This window comes from Equus caballus, chromosome 4, assembly GCF_041296265.1.
Source record: "Equus caballus isolate H_3958 breed thoroughbred chromosome 4, TB-T2T, whole genome shotgun sequence".
Classification (NCBI taxonomy): Eukaryota; Metazoa; Chordata; class Mammalia; order Perissodactyla; family Equidae; genus Equus; species Equus caballus.
In genome coordinates this window covers 15,088,833-15,113,442 of record NC_091687.1, presented here as the reverse complement: position 1 = coordinate 15,113,442, position 24,610 = coordinate 15,088,833, and the positions used below count along the sequence as shown (strand labels likewise).

Below are 24,610 nucleotides of genomic sequence, written 5' to 3'. Positions count from 1 at the left end.
TGTGCAGTCCTCTGGGTGTGTGTACAGGGGGTGTCACCAGCAGGGAATGGAGAAGTCGGCTCAGGTGGGCCGGGCGTGCCCATGTGCGTGGCCTAGGGCGCATGGGTGCAGATGTGGATGCAGAAGCGGGTGCATGTGCAGGCATGTGTACAGAGTTCAAGTGCGGGAGCAAGGTAACAGGTGCAGGCACATGTGAAGGGAGCGGGTGCGGGCACAGACGCAAGATGCGGGTGCGAGTACAGGGCGAGGGCGTGTGTGCGGGCGCGGGTGCATGGGACTGGTGCGGGTGCCTGTGAGGAGAGCGGGTGCAGGTGCGTGTGCAGGGAGCGGGTGCGTGTGCAGGGGGTGGGTGCGGGTACGGGTGTGGAGAGCCGGTGCGGGTACAGGTGCAGGGAGCAGGTGCGGGTGCGTGTGCAGGGAGCGGGTGCGTGTGCGGAGAGCGGGTGCGGGTGCGTGTGCAGGGAACGGGTGCGGATGCGGGCGCAGGGCGCGTGCAGGGGGCGGCAGGCGGGGCGGGCGCGGCGGCGGTGACAGCGGCGCCCGCGCTCCCCGCGCGTAGGTGTGCGGCGCGCTCCTGGCGGGGACGGAGCGCGCAGATCTCGCGTGCGCTCGCCGCCCGGCGCAGCCCAGCCCGGCCCCCGCCCGGCGCCGCGAGCCGAGGTGTCGCCCGCGCCCGCGCCCGTGTCGCCGCCGTGCCCGCGAGCGGGAGCCGGAGTCGCCGCCGCCCGAGCGCAGCAGAGCGCACGCCGAGCCCGTCCGTCGCCGCCATGGCCACCACGGTGACCTGCACCCGCTTCACCGACGAGTACCAGCTCTACGAGGATATTGGCAAGTAAGAGCCGCGGCGCGTGCGGGCCGCGCGGAGACCCCGGGGGGCGCCGCGCTCGGAGGGCCAGGACCCCGGAGACCGCGACCCTCCGCGCCGCTGGCTCCGAGCGCACTGCGGCCCCGCGCGTCCCCGGCTCCTCTCGGCTCCGGGCCCGGTGCGCACGGTCCCGCGCGGCCCCGACCCCCGGCCCCGGCGCGCGCGGCCCTACCCGGCCCTGCCCAGCGCGGCCGCCCAGCCGGAGGCCCGGACTCTGGGCGCGGGGCTCGGCGTGGCGGGGGCGGCAGCAGGTGTCCCCAGAGCGCCCGGCAGACGTGACGCATTTGGCGGCGGGAGGTCAGCGAGGAGGGGTGCGCGGGGGCGGCCGCGGGGCCTAGAGCGCGGGGGCAGGGATGGCAGCAGTCCCGAGGGTCGTCCGGGTGCGGGCCGCGCTGTCCCCACCCCCACCGAGTGGCCGGGAGCGGGGGCGGCGGGACCTGTTCGGCGCCTGCTCCTCCGCGTGGCTCCATCCGCGCCGGGGGTGCCCGCTGCGCTCCCCGCCGCGTGGGAACAGACTCTGCCGTGGGTCCCCCGGGGACTCTGGGTTCTGGAGGATTTTCCCCCAGATTCTTCTGGAAAGAGGAGTCTGGAGAGCTGGGGGCCGAGACCACGGAGCTTGGATCAGGTCACTGGGCTGGAGATGAGGGGGTGAGGTGGGGAGCCTGATGGGCTCCTGATGTCAGAGTTGTCGAGATAGGTGGGGCTAGATTTTGGAGAGTTATTGGTTGGGGATGGGGGCTACTGGGGAAGAGCTTTGAAGGCTCCTTTCAGGTAGGGCCTCGCTCGGGGAACAGGTGGCTCCTGGGCTCTGCTCACCAACGTAAGCGGTGTGGGGTCCTAGACCAGGTTTTGCCCCGGGCCGAGACCGTGAAGCCGGTCTCGGGGTTTTCGGCTCCGTGAGTCAGAGTGGCTGCACCTGGCATCCCTCGGGCCGGCTCCAGCGCTCCTGAACCCCGGGCTCCAGCCTGGCACAGCCAGAGCCCCATCCTCCTTCATCCCTCGTGTGTGGTGGGGTGCTGGCGAGGTTTCCTCTTACACATCCAGTGGCAGATCCCTTTTTCCCTTTCTAAAAAAAATGTCAGTGGTGATACTTTGTGTTGGGAGGGATGCTGATCGTTGATAATTGTGGGCGCTGCGCTAGGAGGAGTGTGGGGGTGTGCTGACTCCCCAGTTCTCCCTGCACGTGTGCAAGGATGCTGGTCAGGCCTGGGGGCTCAGCCCGGTGGAGTGGAGGAAGCCGGGTAGCAGGCTGAGGGGCAAGGTCAGGGCCTGTGGACCCGGAAACTCCCTTCCCTCGGGTGGGAGCTGGCCAGGTGCCCAGCCCCAACGTCGGGGGGCCTGGAGAGCAGAGCAGAGGGCAGGGGAGGCCCAGCACACACCCCCTGTGTGCACGCCTGAGGCCCCAGGACACAGGCCTTGAAGAAGCTTCCAGGGGCTAGCTGGACCAGGCCTATGAGGACGGTGCAATGGGCTGGAGGTCCTCGGATGGGACAGGTGGTTCTTCCAGGCACAGGGCAGCAGTGGGAGGAAGGTCACTCATCTCTAGGGGAACTTGTTGCTGTCTGCTGGAACCCAGGAGCACACAGGCCCTCACACCAGGTGCCCCCGGCTCTTTGAAGAAGTGCCCCTTCGCTATACCTGTTCCCGCGACCTGAGGCTTGTTCCGCTGGCTCCTCCTGGACTCTTGTGGGAACCTCCCTGGGCCCAGTGGCCTGGTAGGGTGGCCAGCCCAACCCCAGGCCTCTGATGCCAGCAGCAGTTGTTATCCCGGCTGCTCCCACCCACACCCACCCTGGGGAATGGAAGTCTTTGGGGCTGTCCTCCCAGAGGCCGAGAGGGGGTGGCGGACCCCGCGGTGGAGGGCAGGCTCCTCTGCCATCAGCAAGCACAAGAGCAGCCCCGGAGGGAACCGTGGGGGCCGCTGGTGCTGTCATGCCTGGGCTTCAGGCGTGGGAGGGTGAGGAAGCCTAGCCACAGAGGGGGTGCCAGGGGCCTAGGAGAGGGGGGGACCGCACCTCAGCGTGCTGGGCCAGCCCTCCAGGGCCAGGAGGCCTTCGGCTCAGCCCAGCACCCCTTGTGGAGGCCCCCAGGCGCCAAGCCCAGTGAGGGCCTCAGAGGGGCCTGTCACAGCCCTGCTGGGGCATCCTGGGTGGGACAGAGGCCAAGCGAGCACAGGAGTGAGCTGTCTGGGTCGGGCACCCATGCCACGGCCTTGGCCCAGGGCGGGGTCCCTGGGCCCTGGTGTTGACAGCGCCTGCCCCAGGCACAGTTGCTGTTGCTTCCCGGCCCAGGTGGGCGCGTCCAAGTTTATTTAAAGCTGCAGCCCCTGGCACCAGTCAGGCAACGCTGAGCTCCCTGCCCAGGAAGGGCCGGGTCACAGGCCCACAGCTGCCCGCGTGACGTGGCCATGGGCCTGTCCTCTCCCTGCCTGTCCTACGGCTGCCTCTACTTGGGATCGTCCCCTGGGGTCCTGGGCAGTGGGGTTCGAGGGCCAAAAGGAACTATTTTCGGGGGCTCTGCCCTCCCCTGGCCAGCTGGATTGGCCTGTTAGAACCCAGCCGGAAGGCCCAAGTCCCGGGTCAGGAGCTTCCGCTACCCCGGGGTCCCCAGACAGGCACAGGGCAGGGCTCGGCCCAATACAGACTGGCCACCAATGCGGTTTTAATTATTTTCTGTTGGATAGCTTTTAAAAAGGGAGAAAACTTCCAGCAGTAGTAAACACTTGTATCTCTTCTGCCCAGGACTGAAACTGTTACTCTTTTGTCATTTTGGCCTGAAGTTGTTTTTTAAAATTATAATAAATAAAGCGTTACAAATAAATGTTAAGTAACCATTCTTCTCCAACTACTGTCATGCATTTGGAATTTATCTTTCCAGACTCTTTTTGGTTCATTTACACACAGATTTAAGTATCCATGACCAGTATACAGGATGGCGTTCTTTGGTGTGTTTTCTTTTACGTTTACATGAGAATCCTGAAACTTGCTTTTTCGCTCAGCTGTGTCTCCTTGGCGTCTGTGTGTGCGGACACGTTTTGACCTTTTGCTGCTGCTGCTGCGTGGTGACCGTTGTATGCTGACGGCCGTGTAGCTGCTCCCCTCTGATGGAAGTCCTCGGTGCTCCCGGTGTTCCCTCTCTCCAGTCCCGCCCCGTTGGCCCCTGGTGGTGGGGTCGCCAGCCGGGGTGCGCACGCTCTCTGAGCCTCAGTTTCCCTGTGGGCCCATTCCCGCCAGCCCCCTCTCCGGGCTTGCCGTCCCTCAGCACTGGGGGTTGTACATGTTTGATTGCTGGGTGGGAAGAGGTAAGGCTCCCGAATCCTCCGCTTTTGGGAATCATCTCCTTTAAAATTTGGGTGATCTTCCCAGAAGAAAGCAGCTCTCTTGAAGTTTTGGGTGTAATTCAGGGGTTCACAGCCCCCCACCTTGCAGCTCATGGCCCGTTGTAACCGCCTCTAAGGTGCACATCGTTTGAGCATTTGGTTTTATTTGATTCGAGGTGAGTGGGAGCCCCCCCAATTTTATAGACGCAGAACCGCAGTAACTCGCCCAGGCCCAGCAGTGGGGAAGGCCCTGACCTCCAGTCCAGGGCGCCCTGCCTCGCCCAGCTTCCCTGAACCCTGGTGGGCCCAGAGCTGACCTTGTTGTGTCCTTGACTCCATCCAGTGTCCCCCTGTTGGCAGAGAGCAGACCCTGTCCTGGGACGTGACCCCTTGCTGGGGGAATCGGCTTTTTGATGCTTTCTCGGCATACTCTCAACGAGCAGCTGGGCTGCTAGGTGGTTAATAGAGAAACTCAGGAAGTTCAGAGCAAATCGTTTGTTGAGTCTCCTGAGCTCTGAAGCTGCGTTGTCAGGGTCGAGAGGACTTGGTGGAGGAGGAACCACCATGTTTGTTTTCTCTAGCCCTCGAGCACTTCCTGCCTCAGGGCCTTTGCCTATGCCAGCCGCTCTTCCCCCATGGCCACACAGTCGTTCCTCAGCTGCGAAGATGCTGTGCTCCCTCCCTGCCCCTTGCCTACCCACCTCTCCCCCACCTTCGTCCTCCCCTGACATGTGGCATCAGACATGCTAGGCATCCCCCCACGCACAGGTGGGCTTCGGCCCCTGCCCAGAGCTGTGTCTCCTCGAGAGCTTGGCTGTCGTGTGTGCTTCTACACATTTGAGGAAGGGGGTGAGTGAATCAGGTGGGCCCCTGCCTGCTGGGCGGCACCCCCAGAGCTGGAATCTTGGTTCCTTAATGTAGGGTGTTTAGAGAAGAAGACGCACATGTTGAGGTTGCCGCAAGATGCTCATGAAGGTGACGCTAGTTTAGTTACTATTGAATGGTATTTTTATACCATAACCTACTTTGCTGAGAGCTAAGAATATATCTCGCGCTTGCTACCTGCACTCTTTCTCTCCTGGTAACAGTCACCAGCAGTTAGATGGTGCTTGTTACATTAACGTGCCTGGTCTATGAAATACGTACTGTGATTATTTCATGAAGGGGTGACTGAGGCACAGAGATGCTCCACCCAGGGTTGAAGCCATGTGGGGGCCGGGTTTTAATCCAGGCAGTTGGCTCTGGAATCCACCTTCTCCTCTCAAAGCTCATGATCCTACTCTAGTCTGTGCTTTAAAAATGCTGTTATTCCACTGGCTGGCTCATGGCCTGCTTGTGGTCTACTCTGACCCTAAGCTTTTCGGGACCTCTCCTGTCCTTAGCCGGCTGCTCACCATGCCGTCTTTGTGTTCTTCCAGCACAAGGCACTGCCTCAGAGTTCTTTTTTGTAAAAACGTCATTTCCTTTCGCCGTCTCTCCATGACAACCAACATTCTGCCCCCATTTGGGACCAGGAAGGCTTGAAATTTTATTTTGCTAATTAAACAAACTCTGAGGACAATAGCGTCTTGTGAAGAAAGATCAATACACAATTATGTACAGTAAATGTGCCTCTTTTACACTTGAACTTCCTCACACCCCGGAGGAGCCTGTTCTGTTTTCTTGTCAGTGAAAAGGATATATGTGTGTGTGCATAGACATGGGTGTGTACATACACACGTGCGTGTCACACGTACAGATGATTTTAGAAATACAGATGGAATCACCACAGAGTGATTCTGCAGTTGGTTTACCCCGACACTTTTTCGCGATGGTCCCTCCACGTCAGAGAGTTTTCTTCAGCCAAGTGCCTGCCAGTTCTCTTAGAAGCAGAGGGATATGTGTATATATGGTGGCCATATTTTTAAAACCAAAAATGGGGACCCATTGTCTGACAAGCGTGACAGCGGGATGAGAGGACGCTGTGTTTCAAATTGGGGCTCCTGGGGTTATCAGAAGGGCAGATTGCAGCGCGGGGAGGAAGGAAGGTTCTAGCTGGGGCCCTGGGCTGAGGCACTGGGGTCTCCTTCGAAAGGCCCGAGAATGTAGTCCTCTTTTTTTTTCATGTGGGGAGTCCCCCAAGAGCCAGTCAGTGTCCGGATTTTCTTTCTTCTACCTAAAAGGAAATCCCAACAGACGTGCTTCCCTGTGGAGAGTCCACATTGAGCCACCTGGAACATAACAAACCCTTCGACAGGAAAGGCCACGCGGAGGTGACGAGGACAGCGTCTGCCCCTTGGACGCGTCCCGCTCCTCCCTCTGCTCTCCGAGGCCACCTGGTCCAAGACAAGACGTGGCCTTTCTGGAGATTTCAAATATATTTCCCCAAATTTTGATCCCCCCTCCCTCTCCCACAAAAGTGGAATCTGATTTGATTATTTTTAAAGCATCTTTCACAGCTGCAAGTCAGTGTTTTAGTGCAAAAACATAAAAATGCATTATGTATCAACTTGGTTTTCCAAAAATTATCATATTGGCATATTACGTAGAAATGTATATTTTATTCATATAAAGATCTGAATCTATTTAAAATAAACACATCCTTTTATGTTAGAGTGGTGTTACTAGCTGCCCAGTCCTGGGGGCCTCTGTCTCCCAGGTTAGAGGGTCCCCGCCTTGCTCAGGGCTGCAGGTCCTGGTGGACGCGGTTCTTTTTGCATTGACATAATGATCCTAAGATAGCTATGATTCTTTGTTCAGCCAAATACAAGCTTCTGTTGAATTCTGGAACAGATTGGCAATAGCTGGGCGAAGATTTAAGAAACTGTTATGGAGGAAGCATAAACCACATTGTTCTGTGAGGGCCTGATTTCAGAACTACCACGTTTCCCCATGTTATGGGCACCCAGTGAGGACGGGGAGAAGGAGGTGGCGGTTGCAATGAAACAGGAAGGGCGTCGTGGCTTCTGATGTAATGCCCTCCATAGTGTCGAGCACGTCCACATTGGTGCCCGTTTCCAGTGGGGAGCTGAGGGGCAGCCCCGCCTCCCTGTCACCCAGCCCACACTGAATTACAGGGCTCAGAACCACTCCCGGCACACAGTAGGTGCCCAACAGATTGGCCTTGCGGGCTGTGGCTGCTTCCCAGAGCGTTGGTACCATTACCCCATAAAAGTTGGGGGCCTTGCAGGCGGGTGGAGTGAGGGGTGCAGGGGGTCTCGGGGGCCTCAGACGCCGGGCCTGAGTGGCTGCCTGTCTTGTTGCCTGGTGAAGTGCTGCTGCAGGGCTGGCGTCTTGTAGGTGCCTGCCACGGAGCTTGATGCCAAGAGGTCTGCAGCGTCCTGCCCGTGTCTTAATGACGTTCTTCCCGTGGTTTCTGTTCTTGGGTGTTGAGCGGCAGCCTGACTCTCAGAGTTGTTGGTTTGATCCAGGCCGTCTGTCAGGGGCTTTCTGGGTAAAGAGCGCCAGTCTAGTTAGGAACAGCACCGCTGAAGGAGGTGCCGAGGGCGGTGGCTCCAGCCTCGGCTGCCCATTGGAGACCTCACTCCAGACCAGCTGAATGAGGCCTGGGGCACGGGCCTCAGGGGTGGTCCCATGGGCTGCGCAGACACAGACCCAGCATGGGCCTCTGCGTGCGCCTGGACCAGGCCCACACTCCTTCTCACCCCCTTGTCTCTGTCAGGGCCTCTCCTGACTGTGCGTTTGGAATTTGCTTCCTTTTCCCTGTGCACTCAAACGACGTTACCCCCCACCCTGTCCAGTCGTCTGGAGCGGCGCTGTCCAGAAGAAACAAAACTCGAGCCACATGTGAGCCACATGTGTGATTCAAAATTTTCTAATGCTTACAAAAAAGTAAAAAGAAACAGGTGAGAGGAACTTTAATAATATATGTCTTTATCTCAGTATATCTAAAATATTATTTCAACATGTGATCAATATAAAAGTTATTGTTAAGCTATTTTATATTTTTAAAAATACCGTCTTGGAAATCTGTTGTGTGTTTTACACTGTGGCACCCTCGGTTTGGACCAGCCACATTTCCGAGTCTCGTGGATGCAGGGAGGCGGTGGTCACCGTGTTGGACAGTGCTGGTCTAGAGCTTCAAGGTCATTCCTATTCCTATTATTATTACTGTTGCAGATTTTCCAGTTTCTCCAGCTCCTCTGCAGGCTCACTCATTCACTTGGCAAGTCTGTGTGCACATGTCTGTTTGCCAGGCACTTCCTAGGTGCTGGCGAAACGGTAGTGAACAGAGTCAAGAGTGCCTGTCCTTGTGGAACTTATCCTAGTCGGGGAGGCAGATAATGAACAGAAACACTAAGGAAATTATGTGATGGAGTAGAGGGCAGTTAATGCTTCTGCTCTGGGAATAATGACAGAAACTCAGGAGTGCCAGTTAGGAGGCAAGTTGCAGTAATAGAAAGTGTGGTCAGGCCAAGAGAAAGGAGGAAAGCCTCAGGTTGCTAAAATCAGGAGCAGAAGAGGAGACATTACAACTGACCTTACAGAAATAAAAGGATGATAAGGGAATTCTCTGAACAACTGTGCGCCAATAAGTTAGATAACCTAGAAGGAATGGACAAATTCCTAGAAAGACACAAATGACTGAAGTTGACCCAGGAAGAAACAGAAAATCTGTAGACTTAGAACAACTAAAGAGATTAGTAAATTAAAAATTAAACAGTGCCCCACAAAGAAAAGCCCAGGCCCAGATGACTTCCCTGGTGAATTCTATCAACCATTTAAAGAAGAATTAATACCAGTCCTTGACAAACTCTTCCAGAAAATAGAAGAGGAGGGAATTCTTCCCAATCCATCCTAGGAAGCCAGTAATACCTTGATACTAAAACCAGACAAAGATGTTAGAAAACTACAGACCAGTGTCCCTTATGAATATAGATGCAACATCCTCAACAAGATACAAGCAAAATGAATCAAGCAACATATAAAAAGGGTTATATATTATGAACAAGTAAGCTTTATCCCAGGAATGAAAGGTTGGTTCAACATACAAAATTCAATCAGTGTACTACACCATATTAATAAAATAAAGAAATTATATGATCATCTCAACAGATGCAGACAAAGCGTTTAACAAAATCTAATACTCTTTCCTGATAAAAAGAGTCAACAGCTAGGAATAGAAGGAAACTTCCTCAACTGGATAAAGGATGTATGAGAACCCACAGCTGACATCTTTAATGGTGAAAGACTGAGTGCTTTCTCCCTGAGATCCGGAACAAGGCAAGGCTGTCTGCTCTCTCCACTTCTACTAATGTATTGTAGGAGGTTCCAGGTGGGAAAGTTAGGCAAGAAAAGGAAATAAAATCACCCAGATTGGAAAGAAATAGGTAAAACTACCTCTATTTGCAAATAACATGATCTTGTATAGAGAATCCTCTGAAAAGCAATTAGAACTAAAAAATGAGGGGCCGGCCCCGTGGCCAAGTGGTTAAATTCGTGCGCTTCTCTGCAGCGGCCCAGGGTTTCCCCGGTTCAGATCCTGGGTGCGGACATGGCACTGCTCGTCAGGCCATGTTGAGGCGGCGTCCCACATGCCACAACTAGAAGGACTCACAACTAAAATATACAACTATGTGCCAGGGGGCTTTGGGGAGAAAAAGGGAAAATAAAATCTTAAAAAAAAATAGAACTAAAAAATGAATTCAGCAAAGTTGCAAGATAAAAGATCAAGATGCAGAAATCCATTGTGTTTCATTATGTTAACAATGTTCAATCCCAAAATAAAATTAGGAGAAACAGTTCCATTCACAACAGTATATAAAGAATAACATAATAAATTAACAAAAGTAGTACAAGACTGGAACATTGAAAACTATAAACTACCGTTGAAAGAAATTAAAGAAGGCTTAAATAAGTGGAAAGACATCTCATGTTCGTGGATCAGAAAACTAATATTGCTAAGATGACAGTATACTCCAAATTGACCTGCAGATTCAATGTAATAACTATCTAAATTTCACCTACCTTTTAAAAAAAAATTGACAAGCTGATCCTAAAATTCATATGGAAATGCAAGGGACCAGAAGAGCCAGAACAATCTTGGAAAAGAGACACAAAGTTGAAGGACTCGCACTTGCCGATCCTGGAACTGACTATACAGCTGCAGCAGGCAAGACAGTGTGCGTCCTGCCTGGCGTAAAGATCAGCTCACAGGTCAGTGGAATAGGATCCAGAGTCTAGAACAAACCCATCCATCTCTGGTCAGTTGATTTTTGACCAGGATTGACAAGACAATTCAATAAGGAAAGAATAATGGTTCATTCAACAAATGGACAATTGGGCATCTGCGTGCAAAAGAAGGAAGCTGAACCCTACCTGACACCAGATGCAAAAGTTATCTCCAAATGGATCATAGACCTAATTGTAGGCGATAAAGCTATAAAATGCTTAGAAGAAAATGTAGGAGTAAATCTTTGTGACCTTGGATTTGGCAATGGTTTCTTAGATACGACGCCAAAAGCACAAGCAACAAAAGAAAAATAGATAAATTGGACTTCATCAACATTAAAAACTTGTGTGCTTCAAAGGACAGGAAGGTGAAAACACAACCCACAGAGTGGGAGAAAATATTTGCAAATCATATATCTAATAAGGAACCTGTATTTAGAATATTTTAAGAACTTACTGCCTAACAGTAAAAAGACAAACGACCCAGTTGAAAAACAAAGGACTTGAATAGACATTTCCCCAAAGAAGATATACAAGTGGACAATAAGCACATGAAAAGACTCTCAACATCATTAGTCATTCGGGAAATGCAAATCAAAACCACAGTGATATTCCACCTCACTCCCACTAGGATGGCTAGAATCAAAAAGACAGACAATAACAAGTGTTGGCGAGGATGTGGAGTCAGAACCTGCAGACACAGCTGGTGGGAATGTAAAATGATGCAGCTACTGTGGAAAACAGTTTAACAGTTGCTCAAATGTTCCATTCCTTGACGTGTACCCAAGAGATATGAAAACATATGTTCACACAAAAGCTTGTTCATAGCAGCATTGTTCACAATAGGCATCCACTGATGAACGGATACAGAAAATGTGTTATATCCATACAACGGAATATTATTTAGACATAAAAAGAAATGAAGTGCTAAGAAGTATGGATACATGCCACCATGTGGATGAACTTTGAAAACATGATGCTCAGTGACAGAACCCAGTTACAGAGGTCACATGTCATATGACTTCATTTACATGAAGTGTCCAGAACAGGCCACTCTGTAGAGACAGAGAGTAGAGCCTGGGCTCAGTGGGAACAGAGGCTGGGGAGTGACCGCTGTTGGGTAGAGGTGTGTTTTTGGTGTGATGAAAATGTTGCAAACTTAGACTGTGGTAATGGATGTAGGATTCTGTGAATATAGTAAAAACCATTGACTTATAAACTTTAAATGGATGAATTGTTTGATATGTGAATTATATATCAATAAAGATGTTTAAAAACAAATAAAACCTATGTAGAAAAAAACCGCTCTGACATCTGCATCTCAACGTTCAAATTGCTGAGAAATGAGCTTAACAGTGAAAGTGTCACCCAGCTCTCGGCCGCGGCCTCCGCTTATCGTCAAACAGAGAAGCAGTCGTGTCACCAGAATAACGGCTTGCGGTGTTGTGGGACAGGGTCCAAAGTGCCATGGCCAAGCCGCAGTGAGCCGCCCCAGCTATGCCCTGTCCCACACCGGGCACCTGTCCCGGTGCCCAGAAGCAGCTGAGAGCCACCTGGGAGCTGGAGGGTGGAGGCTGGGTGGGACCCACGGCGGGGATGAGAGTATAGAGGCCGGGAGGGCGGGATCCGCAGCCCCCTCCTCCCACTGGCTCAAGTCCGCCTCTTGCCCCCGAATCTGGGGCTGGCCTTGGGTTCAGGGTGGTCTCAGAGCAGACAGAGCGGCATGGTGGGAACAAGGCGCTGCCCCGACCCAGATGGTTGCCTGGGCATCGTTCCGGAAGGTCCCATCCTCACACAGGAGGCCTTCTCTCCTGGGGCCCGGGTGCTGGAGGGGGAGGCTCCCCTGGGAACAGGGTGGGTGGGTCCCCGTGGGTGTGGTGACAGGCGGGGGGCGGGGCGCAGGAGGACACGACCGTTGGCAGTGGCAGGGAGGGCTGGAGTGCGGCCGGAGCGGAAGCCCAACCCCAGGCCCTGTCATTCTGGAACGTCTGGTCGCCTCCTTCCCTGCCTGCTCTCTGCACCTCCTTTGACGTCCTCCGTTGGGGTTCTCCCCTTCTTTCTCCTCTGCCCCTTCCCCATGCTCCCTGCGTCCTCTGGGGTGGGCTGTGACCCCTGCTGACCTCATCACCCGCCCCCCAGGTCGAGGAAGGTCCAGGAGCCTGTGAGCCCCTCAGGAGCAGGGCCTTGGGCTGGGGGTTCCACTTGCTTATGTCCTGAGTGGCCCTTGGGGCCATCCCACCCGAGACTGCCAGGCCAGGCCTTTGCGCTGAGACCAGGACTGGGCGCCTTTGTTATCCCAGTGTGGGGTGGGCCTCGGGGTCCCCTCCTCTGTGCTCTCTCCCTCCTCAGGGGGTCTACGGCCCCTCAAGTCTGGGTGGGGCCTTGTGGCAGCGCTGAGACTCCTGGGGCGCAGACTGTGGTTTCCCTGCGTTCAGGGAGCTTTGCACAGCTCCCTGCAGTCCTGAGCCTGGGGCATTTTTATTTTCTGATCAGTAAACAAATGCTTGTCTTGACCAACTGCCCGTGTGACAGACTGCCCAGGACAGCCCCATCTTGTGGGGGGTGTTAATCTCTCTTTTTTTTTCAGGTGTAGACTTTTCTTTTCTTTCCTCCTTTTTCCTCTAGGCTCTTCCCGGTGTGGTGACGGGTGGGCATTCCCCTCACTATGCTGGGTGGACCCTGTCAGGTGGGAGGTTGGGGCGCTGGGTTTGTCCCTCTGTTTCTCTTCTCCCCTCTCTTCCCTCCTCTCCTCTCGCCTCACTTAAAGGGCCGTTAGGGGTCTCTCCTCATGCCATCTTGGGGACCACGCCTTTTCCTGCCTCTGCATCCTCAGTGGCCCCCTTGGAAGGGAGCGTTCAGGGCTTTGCAGATCCTGACCGCAGGCCCGCAGCTTCATGGAGAAGTCACAGGCACTCAGGTGTCCGGTTCCTCCACTGAAATGCAATCAGGTTATTTCTCCCTCTGGGCTGAGGTGTGGTTCTGAGTTCCAGTCTCCTCTGTTTTCCAGCCTCCTGAGTCTCCCAGCCCCGAGGGATGGTCCGAGCAGGTGCTGGGTCGTGGGCCGGGGCTTGTCCTTGCTGCAGAATTCTGTGCTGTCACATCTTGGGGCACATGGGGTCTTTGGCCTCAGTTGCCACTGGGTGTGCAATCTGCATCAAAGCCCCTGCATGGGCTCCAGGCTCTACCGTGCTGAAGTCAGCCAGGGGCTCCCGGGCCCAGAGCATCTGGTCCAGCCCCAGCTTTGCTCAGCCATGCTGTGGGGGGCTGCCCAGGACCTCAGCCCCCGGGCATTGTCAGCCGTGAGCAGACTGTGCGGCCCTGGCTCTGTTTCCTCCTCAGTTCGCCAGGGCACTGAGCTGGCTCCTTCCCAGCCGGCGAGGAACAGTCTGGCGGGTGTGCCGTGACAATGAGGGTGGGTCAGTACCACAACCTTGAGCAGGGGAAGGTCGCCTCTTACAGCCTCAGTCTCCTTGTCTGTGAAAGGGGAGTGTGATCGTGAGAGTCAGTCACACCGTGCGGGGAGCTGGCCATGTGGCCGCCCTGCCCAGTCCAGGGTTGGGGAGGCAGAGCCTGTGCACAGCCTCTTCCCTGTGCCCCAAAGGTCTCTGGTGGCTTCAGCTTTCCCTGCACTGTCACTGAGGCCTGGGGCTGGGAGGAGGGGCGGGGGTGACCATTAAGGAGGACACAGCTCAGAGTTGAAGATGAGGTGTCTCCAGGATGCCCAGTGCTGTGTGCTGGGCACTGTGGACCCCCCACTTTTCTGTGCCCTGGGGGCCCGTGGGGCTGGGAGGGCGCCGAGTGGGCCGGGCTGGCGTCCGGCTGCGGGACGTGTTCTCTGTGGGGCCGACCCACAGAGTGGCCCCTCGCCTGTGCCTGGCTGTGCTGAGCCCATGGCAGCTGCTCCTTCCTTTTAGTTCATGGCTTTCTGTCTGGGATTGTTATGGATTTTTTTCCTCTAGATTTTTCTTGTTTGTCAGCAGAGGTTAAGGTTTGGTTTGTCAGGTGGTACTAAAGAAGTCCTTTTTAAAAATCTGATTTTAAAGATAGCATTACAAGTACCAGTTTCCTTCATTCTTGATGATTTTTCGGAGACAGGGCTGCGTACCCTACCAGGACATTTTTTTTTTATTGTGGTAAAATATATGTAATATAAAATTTACCATCTTAATCATTTTAAGGGTACAGTTCAGTGGCATTAAGTGCATTCACGTTGTTGCGTAGCCATCATTCACCATCCCCAGAACTCTGCAGAACCGACACTCTGCCCCATTGCACACTAACCCCCTCCCCCGGCCCCTGGCGCCCGCCGTTCCACTTTCTGCCTCTGAATTTGACTGCTCCAGGGACCTCATATAAGTGGACGTGTACAGTATTTGTCTTTTTGTGTCTGGCTTCTTGCACTGAGCGTCCTGTCCTCAAGGTTCATCCATGTTGAAGCATGTATCAGACTTTCCTTCCTTTTTAAGGCTGAATAAGAATTCGCTGTATGGATAGACCACACTGCTTATCCATTCACTCGGGGATGGACACTGGGTTCCTTCTACCTTTTGGCCGTTAGGAGTAGTGCTGCTATGAACACAGGTGTGCAAAGGACACTTTTAAAGGACATAATTCATGGTCTCCTCCCGCTGGCCACGACTTCTCAACATTGGGCTGTGTGGCCTTGGGCCACTATGTAACCTCTCTGGTTTCAGTTTCCCCTTCTATAAACCAGGAGGGTTGGGTCAGGTGACTTTCTGGGGTCCCTTCTGGCTCCGTGTATTGGTTCTGCAGAAACCCCACTTCCTTCCTCTGAGACTTGCCACAAAGTTACCTGTCAGACGCTCAGGTGTCCATAGGCCCTCGCACAGAAGTTTGCATTCCCCGGGAATAAAACATAAGAGGGATGAAGCCTGATTGATCTGAAACATACAACAAAAGCAAACCCCTGGAGCTTCATTGATACACACTTTGCAGGGAAAAAGCCCATGGTTGTAAGTTCCAAATCCCCTGGTCTCGGCTGCCGTGTGGTGGAGAGCAGGCTCTGAGTCTGGAGAGCTGGGTATGGCAGGCGGTGCTGCACCCACGGCCGGCTGAGCCGCCCCCGCCTCCCTCAGGGCTGCCGGAACGTTCCAGTCACTGTCCCTCCTCCGGCGTCTGCTCCTTCTTGTCCTCTGTGAGCCGCGAGTCCTCAGCAGTAATTTCAGGCCAGCCGGCGGATTGACTCAGTTCTCGTGCCTGTCGGTGACTGCCTGGCACTGCAACGAGCGGGGTGGCCGTGGCTTTGAAGAGCTGCCTTTGAAGGCTGCTGTGTGGGGCCCCGCTGTGCACAGACCCACGCTGGGAACCGCAGCTGTTTTGTGTGGAGCCGCTCCTGTGGCTGCGTGTGTGAGTCCAGACGTCACATGTCCTCCGAACGGTCTTTCGGATCCATCCACGGTCGTACTCATGGAGCAGGGACACGGACCAGGGCGCATCAGCCCTTTCACCTGTGCTGGGCCCACCCAGATGTGGAGACATGGAGCCCTCAGTTGCCACCGGGGCAGCCCTGAGTGTGCCGGCTGGAGACAGGGGGGCAGCTAGGGTGGGTCTGGAGGCTCAGGTTCTGGGGACCATCTTGAGAGCACAGTGGCCTGGAAGTGACATTGGTATCCCAAGGCCAGGCAGCTCAGCCCGAGGTGGATGGGTGGGCTGACCGGTCCCTGGTCCTGGGCCCAGGTGGGCGGTGTGAGTGGCTCCTTGTGGGAACCTCCCGCTGCGTGGAGAACTTAGCCACAGTGAGACCCTCCTCTCATGGGCCTGGCCTGGTGGCTGCTCCCGTGGGCTGGCCCCTGGCACGGAGGGGACATTGGAAAACCAGCATTTGAAGTGTGAGCCTGTTGGGGGAAGTGGGCAGTGCCGGGGCCTATGGGCGGAGGAAACAAACTGCCCCGGGTGGGGCTGAGCCGAGCCGGCCGCCTGCACCAGCTCCCTCAGTGCCTTTGCTGGACACTCCCGGGCCCACCTGGCCTGGTGGGCGGTGGAGGGCAGCTGACCGTGGGCAGATTCCCCAGGGGACCTGTGCCCTTGGCCCCTGGCCTTGGGGTCCTCTCTGACACTGCCTGCTGCACTTTGCCTTTGGACCAGGGTTCCGAGCGCGAGCCTTTCGCCCGGGGTTCACATGCACAACTTCTCAGACTCCCCCTGAGCCCCTGTGGAAAGGCAGCGGTGTCTGCTTGTCGCTGGGGTGGCAGCTCCAAGTCTCCCAGGGGAGCCCCGCCAGGACCCAGGCGAGGTTTCGCCTCCGCAGCCACGCAGTTCTGTCACCTTCATAATCCAGGTGAATTTTACTTCCTTCACGTAATATATTCATGTTTTTAAAAATGTGTAAGTGTTTACAATTATTTGTTGATGAAAAGGCTTGGTGCTCTCTGTCGGAGCGTCAAGTAAAATAGCCCACTGTGTGACACTCAGCTTTGCACAGAGCACCCCAGATGGCCGAGGCGAGGGTGGTGTGGGTGTCCAGGAAGGGCCAGGGTCGTCTCTCTGAGCTGACTCTTCCTTGCGGAAAACAGATGAAGAGTCAGTAACGGTTCTGGGAGGCTCTGTGGTCATTGGTCTCTGGTAATCCAGGACACGTCGACCTCTGCTTGGTGGGCCGCGCAGGGTTAGTCCAGTGTCAAAGGCATTAATTATCCTGTTGTGCTTGAAGGGGCAGTGGCCTCGCCGGGAGAGGACAGGGGCCAGCACGAGCTGTGCGGGAGGCCTGCTGCCCAAGGGCACCTTCTCTGTGCCGCCAGCTGCCTCCCACAGCTGGCCTTGGGGCCCACGATCACCTGCATTCCCCCAGCACAGCCGGCCTCGCCCTCGGGATGCAGACAGGGTCTGGGGCCTGCATCCCCCTTTCGCTGCAGTCTCCCTTCAGCCTTGGTCCTGGCATAGTGGACATGGGGGGCATTTGAAGGAGAAGTTCAGGCACCCCCAGGCAGGGCGAGGGGCCGGGATAAGGTGAGGGGGGCAAGAGATCCAGGACGAGGGCACTGTGCTGGGTGCTGCCTGCACACAGGTGTGGTGGAGGCCCTGGGCCTCTCCAGGCCTGACTGAGCCTTCCCGTCTATCCCAACATCGTTGTTGCAGCCCCTGACCCCCAGCTAATCACCAGATTTCTTGCTGTCTGGATTCTAGGGGCAAAGATGAGCAGATGCAGCTGTTGCCCTTGAAGCGTCTGAGTCCATTTTCAGGGACAGAACCATTCGTGCCTTCCTGCCTCTCTCCCAAGCGTGTAGCGAGCCTTCCACTTCCTGCGGTGGGCACAGGGTGATTGCCCTCACGTAGAAGGAGCTCCTCCAGGTCGGTAAGAAAACAGCCAGAATCTCAGCTGAAATATGGATGAAGGATGTAAGTAGGCAATTCACAGAAAAAGCAGTGGAAGTTCTTTCAGCGTGTGAAAACATGAAGAATACAAATTAAACCAGAGCCAGCACTCGCTTGTCCCTGAATTCACCTCAGGCTTCCGATACGTGGATGGTTCTTCCAGGTGGCCCGTCGGCTGATGAGGTCACCTTGGCCAGTCTCCAGGCTCAGCTGTCCTGCAGCCGATGAGCAGAGGCCCTGGGAGTGGGTGGGCCCTGGACTGCTAGGCCTCTCTGTGTGGGCCGTAGGCTGCAGCGGAATTCCAGAGATGCAGGAGCTGCCTCCTCCGGGCAGAGCCATCCAGCCGCAGGAGGCCAAGCCTGCTCACACGCTCCCTCTTGGTCCTTTCCTGTCCTCAGCAGGTCCCCTCATGGGCTAGATGGGGCGTTAGCCCCTATCCAGCATCTGCAGAGGCCACCACAGGCTGCACACCCGCCTGGTGGGAGGAGAACATGGGGCACCGAGGGGTCCGGGGGTTGCTGGGGCATCCCTGCCCTCCTGCCCACCTCTGTCCTTAGTTTGGTCTTTGCTTAATGCAAACCCACCACTCAGGTCATCTCCATAGCTTGTGGCGGTGGCAGAGGGTGGGGGTGGTCAGAGCCTGGTGTGGTTGTTGCTGAAGGTTCCTGGAGAATATGGGTTACCGGAGAGAAAAGGGGACAAGGAGAGAGGCACACACCGAGGCGGAACGGAGAGGGAGGGGAGCAAGCGAGTGAGCAGCACAAAGCCTGGCCAGCCTGACTCCATAAGAGCCTGGGGATGGCGTGTGCCCCTGGAGGCTGCACAGGACAGGCTGGATTTGAGGGGAGTTGGAGCCCATGGCGGCTTCTGGAGCTCTCAGCAGGGGCCCACTCTCGCCCATGGGCCCTCTCCTCTCTCTTGCCCCCAGGGAGAGCCTGGAGTGTCCACCCCCAGGAGGCCTCTGGCCTGGTCAGGATCTCATCCATGCTGGCCCTTCCTGACCTTCTGCCCCATCCACAGTGCAGGAGGGGAGTGGTGGCATTGGGGTGTGCAGAAGGAGGCCACACCGGGTCCTGTTGTCTCCTCTCTGGACATGCCTGGTAAATGTTAACAACTCAGGGGATGGGCCCTGACTGATAGTGTTGGCCCATCGCTGTGGTGTAAATACACCCACGATGGCCAACATCAAGCTACCGGGGTGACGGCAACTGGCTCGTAAAGTTCCAGAAAATTTGGTTCTCCCTGGCCTGTGAGCCAGACCCTGATGGACCCCAGGCACCTGAGCTCCTTCTTCTCTTGTGCCGGGATGCTGCTGCTCCGCCTCTGCTTGGCTCAGGTTCCAACACTCAGCTTCTCTTGCTCCTCCCTCCCTCAGCCTGGAATATTCTGTTCGTCCCCCAGAGATCCTTTGTGAGCCTACAGAGAGCGCCTGGTGGGTGAATGTGCTGGGAGTGTGGGGTCTCTGCCTTTAGGTCTTGCCGCTCCACTACCCACAGTGCTGTGATCTCAGCAGGGCATTTCATGCCCCACCTAGCTCCATCCTCCACGGGCGCCCAGGGAGGAGACTTTGTAAACTGCAGAGGGCCGTGGGTAGTCCTGGGGTGCTGCTGGCTTCAGGGGGCGTCTGTGCCACCCCCACAGCACTCCTCAGTCACGCTGGAGTTGCAAGGTTCCAAGGTTTCAATGTGAATCTGATATGTCAGTATTTCCCTTATGGCGTATGCTCTTCTGCATGTGGTTAAAAAAATCCATGCCCACCACGCCCCCGCACCGTTGTAAAGATGCTTTCTTTCTTCTTTAAACTTAAAAAACTAATGGACTTTATTTTTAGAGCAGTTTTATGCTTACAGAAAAATTGGAAAGTAGAGAGTTCCCATAGTCCACAACCTGGCCCCAGATCTCTTCACTGTCACAATCTGCGTTCGGGTGTGGTTCACCTGTTACGGTTAGTGACCAGTGTTGCTACATTAGTATTGACTGAAGTCCATAGTTTCCACGGGGTTCACACGTTGTGTTGTCTAGTTCTACAGCTTGACAAAGGGTCATGACGTCATGCATCCGTCGTTGCACTGTTTCAGATCCCCTGTGCTCCCCTCTTCCTCTCCCCTCAGCCCCCAGACAGCCACTGATCTTTTTACTGTCTCTATAGTTTCGCCTTTTCCCGAATGTCATGCAGTTAGAATCATACAGTATGGAGCCTTTTCAGATTAGCCTCTTTCACTTAGCAATATGCATTTTAGGTCCTTCCATGCTGTTTCGTGGCTTGATAGCTCAGTTCTTTTCAGTGCTGAGTACCGTTCCATTGTCTGGATGGACCACAGTTTATTTACCCACTCACCTACTGAAGGACGCCCTGGTTGCTTCAAAGTTTTTGCAGTTATTATAAAGCTGCTTTAAAAATTCGTATGCAGATTTTTCTGTGGACCTAAGTTTTCAGCTCCTTTGGGTAAATACTAAGGAGCACAATTGCTGGATTGTGTGGTAAGAGTATGTTTAGTTTTGTAAGAAACTGTCAAAATGTCTTCCTAAGTGCTGTACCATTTTGTATTCCTACCAGCAACGAATGAGAGTTCCTGTGTCCCACATCCTCGCCAGCATTTGATGTTGTCAGTGTTCCAGATTTTGCCCATTCTAACGTGTGTGTAGTGGTATCTCGTCGTTTTAATTTACATTTCCCTGATGGCATATGATGTGGAGAATATTTTCACATGTTTATTTGCCATCTGTATACCTTCTTTGGTGAGGTGTCTGTTAAAGCCTTTGGCCCATTTTTAATAGGATTGTTTGTTTTCTTATTGTTGAGTTTTAAGAGTTCTTTGTAGAGCCAGCCCTGATGGCCTAGCGGTTAAAGTTTGATGCGCTCTGCCTTGGCGGCCTGGGTTTGGTTCCTGGGCCCAGAACCACACCACTTGTCCGTGAGTAGCCATGCTGTGGCAGGGGCTCACATAGAAGAACTCAAAGGGCTTACAACAAGAATATACAGCTATGTACTGGGGCTTTGGGGAGGCGGGCAGGAAAGAGGAAGATTGGCAACAGGTGTTAGCTCAGGGTGAATCTTTCCCAGCAGAAAGAAAAGAAAAATTAAAAAAAAGAAGAGTTCCTTGTATATTTTGGATACAAATCCTTCATTAGATGTAAGTTTTGCAAATATTCTCTCCCATCTGTGGCTTGTCTTCTCATTTGCTTAACCTGTCTTTCCCAGAGCAGAAGTTTTTTATTCTAATGAAACCCGGCTTACCAATGATTTCTTTCATGGATTGTGCTTTTGGTGTTGTATTTGAAAAAGTCATTGCCACACCAAGGTCACCAAGATTTTCGCCTACAATATCTTCTAGGACTTTTATAGTTTTACGTTTAGGTCTATGATCCATTTTGAGTTAATTTTTGTGAAAGGTGTAAAGTCTATGTCTAGATTCATTTTTTTGCTTCTGGATGTCTGGTAGTTCCAATACTGTCTTAGTCTGTTCAAGCTGCTGTAACCAAAATACCATAAACTGGGTGGCTTACAAACAACAAATGTTTATCTTTCCCAGTTTTGGAGGCTAGAAGTCCAAGATCACGGCTCTGGCAGTTTCAGTGTGTGGTGAGAGCTGCTTCCCGGACAGGCTGTCTTTCCTTGTGTCCTCACGTGGTGGGAGGGCTGGGGAGATCTCTTTGGAGTCTCTTTTGTAAGGCACTAGTCCCACTAATGAGGGCTCCGCCCCCAGGACCTAACCATTTCCCAAAGGTGCCACCTCCTAATACCATCATCTTGGGGGTTAGGATTTCAATATATGAGTTTTAGGGAGACACAAACATTCAGTCCACACAGTAAGCACCGTTTGTTGAAAAGACTGTCTCTCCATTAAATTGCCTTTACTCCTTTGTCAAAAATAAGTTGACTGTATTTGTATGAGCCGACTTCTGGACTCTCTGTTCTGTTCCATTGATCTATTATCTGTTCTTGATGTCGGGTGGTATCTTCAAGTCTTGAATTCAGGTAGTGTCAGTCCTCAACTTTGTTCTTCTCCTCCAATATTGTGTTGGCTATTCTGGATCTTTTGCCTCTCCATATAAACTTTAGAATCAATTTGTCAATATCCACAAAATAACTTGCTGGGATTTTTATTAGGGTGACATTGAATCTATAGATCAAGTTGAGAAGAACTGACATCTTGACAATATCGAGTCTTCCTATTCATGAATGTGGGATATCTCTCCATTTATTTAGTTTTTCTTTGATTTCTTTCATCACTCTTTTGTAGTTTCCCTCATATAGATCTTGTATATATTTTGTGAGATATACCTAAGTATTTCATCTTTTGTTGATAGTGTAAATGGTTGTGTTTTTAATTTCACATTCCACTTGTTCATTGCTGGTATATAGGAAAGTGAGTAACTTTTGTATATTAATCTTGTATCCTGCAGCCTTGCTACAATTGCTTATTAGTTCCAATTGTTTGTCGATTCTTGGGACTTTCTATGTAGATAATCATATCATCTGTGAAGAAAGACAGTTTCTCTCTTCCCAATCAGTATACCTTTCCTTTTCTTGTCTTATTGCCTTAGCTAAGACTTCCAGTATTTTGTTGAAAAGGAGTGGTGAGAAGGAACATCCCAGTCTTGTTCCTGATCTTAGAGGAAAAGCGTCTACTCTCACCAAAAGTATGATGTTAGTTGTAGAATTTTTGTAGATGCTCGCTATAGACTGAATTGTGTCCCCCCCCGCCCCCCACCAGATTCATAGGTCGAGGCGCTAACCTCCAATGTGACTTTACTTGGAGATAGGGTCTTTGGGCGGTAATTAAGGTTAAATGAGTCATAGAGGTGGAGCCCTGATCTGATGGGATCAGTGTCCGTATGGGAAGAGACACCAGAGAGTTCACTTGCTGTCTCTCCGCGTGCACCCACTGAGGCAAGGCTGAGTTCGCACACAGGGAGATGGTGGCCACTCCAAGTCAAGAGAAGAGAGCTCACGTGAGAAACCAAACCCTGCCGGACCTCGATCTTGCACTGCCAGCAGCCAGAACTGTGAGAATTAATTTCTGTCGTTTAAACCACCCAGTCTGTGATATTTTCTTATGACAGCCTGAGCTTCCTCAAACAATGCTGTTTATCAAACTGAGGAAGTTCCCCTCTATTCCTGGTTTGCTGAGAGTTTCCATCATGAATCGGTGTTGGATTTTGTCAAATGCTTTTCCTGCGTCTATTGACATGACCATGTGATTTTCCTTTTAAGTCAGTAGATGTGATGGGTTACATTAATTGGTTTTTAAATGTTGAACCAGCCAGCTTTGCATACCTGGGATAAATTCTACTTGGTTGTGGTGTATAATTCCATTTATACGTTGTTGGGTTTGATTTGCTAATAACTTCTTGAAGATTTTTGCATGTGTGTTCATGAGAAATATTGGTCTATAGTTTTCTTTCTTGTAATGTCTTTGTCTGGTTTTGGTTTTAGGGTAATTCTGGCCTCATAGAATGAGCTAGGAAATATTTCCTCTGCTTCTTTTTTCTGGAAGAGACTGTAGAGAATTGGTGTAATTTCTTCCTTAAATGTTTGATAGAATTTGCCAGTGCATCCATCTGAGCCTGGTGCTCTCCTGTTTGGGAAGGTTATTAATTACTGATTCAATTTCTTTAATAGATATAAGCCTATTCAGATTGTCTGTTTCTTTTTCTGTGAGATTTGACAGACTGTCTTTCAGGCAATTGGTCCATTTCATCTAGTTTATCAAATTTGTGGACATAGAGTTGTTTATAGTTTTCCTTTATTATCCTTTTAATTTCCATGAGATCAGTAGTGATGGCCCCTCTTTCATTTCTGATGTTAGTAATTTGTGTTCTCTCTTTTTTTTCTTAGCCTGGCTAAAAAGGTTTATCCATTTTATTGACCTTTTCAAAGAACCGGCTTTTGGTTTCATTGATTTTCTCTATTGATTTCCTATTTTCAATTTAATTGATTTCTGCTCTTTTTTTTGGTGAGGAAGATTGGCCTTGAGCTAACATCTGTTGCCAATCTTCCTGTTTTTGCTTGGAGAATATTGTCCCTGAGCTAAAACCTGTACCAGTCTTCCTCTATTTTATATGCGGGATGCTGCCACAGCATGGCTTGATGAGTGGCATGTAGATCTGTGCCCAGTATCTGAACCCGTAAATCCCAGGCTGCTGAAGCAGAGCGTGCGAACTTAACCACTGTGCCACTGGCCCAGCCCTTCTGCTCTAACTTTTATTATGTCTTTTCTTCTGTTTACTTTGAATTTAATTTGCTCTTCTTTTTCTAGTTTCCTAAGGCAGGAGCTTATATTATTGATTTTAAATCTTTTCTGACGTCTGCATTCAATGCTATAAACTTCCTTCTAAGCACTTGTTTTACTGCATCCCACAAGTTTCGATGTTTTATTTTTGTTTTCATTTAGTTAAAATATTTAAAAATTCTCTTGCGATTTCTTCTTTGACCCATGTGTTCTTTGAAAGTGTGTTGTGTAATCTTCATGTATTTTGGGGTTTCCAGCTATCTTCCCATTTTTCATTTCTAGTTTAATTCCATTGTAATCCGAGAACATACTTTGTATGGTTTCTATCCTTTTAAATTTGTGGAGGTGTGTTCATGGCCCAGAATGTGCCCTGTTCTGGTGAGTGTTCCATGTGAGCTGGAGAAGAAGGTGTCTTATCCTTTTGTTGGATGAAGTCGTCTGTAGATGTCAATCATATCTGATTGACTGATGACTTGTTGACGTCACCTGTGTCTTTACTGACTTTCTGCCTGCTGGGTCTGTCCATTTCTGAGAAAGGGCTGTGGATGTCCCCAACTGTGATAGTGGATCCATCTATTTCTCCTTGCACTTCCAGCAGTTTTTGCCTCGTGTGGTTTGACGCTCTCTTGTTGGGTGTATGCACGTTAAGGGTTGTTAATCTTCCTGGAGAAACGGCCCCTTATCATT

At 52.3% G+C, this 24,610-nt stretch overlaps 1 protein-coding gene across 23 annotated transcripts in view; it reads left to right on the top strand.

The window, feature by feature from the left end:
* Positions 1-221: 221 nt before the first annotated feature.
* Positions 222-24,610, top strand: part of CAMK2B (calcium/calmodulin dependent protein kinase II beta) — a 93,668-nt gene continuing 69,279 nt past the window's right edge. For 3 of the 23 annotated variants that reach the window (XM_023639010.2, XM_070265539.1, XM_023638997.2), the window contains exon 1: positions 564-832. In XM_023639010.2, the coding sequence (XP_023494778.1) occupies positions 768-832 (65 nt within the window). In that variant the 5' untranslated portion in view covers positions 564-767. The other 20 variants (XM_070265545.1, XM_070265538.1, XM_023638999.2 and 17 more) reach the window with 16 other exon arrangements.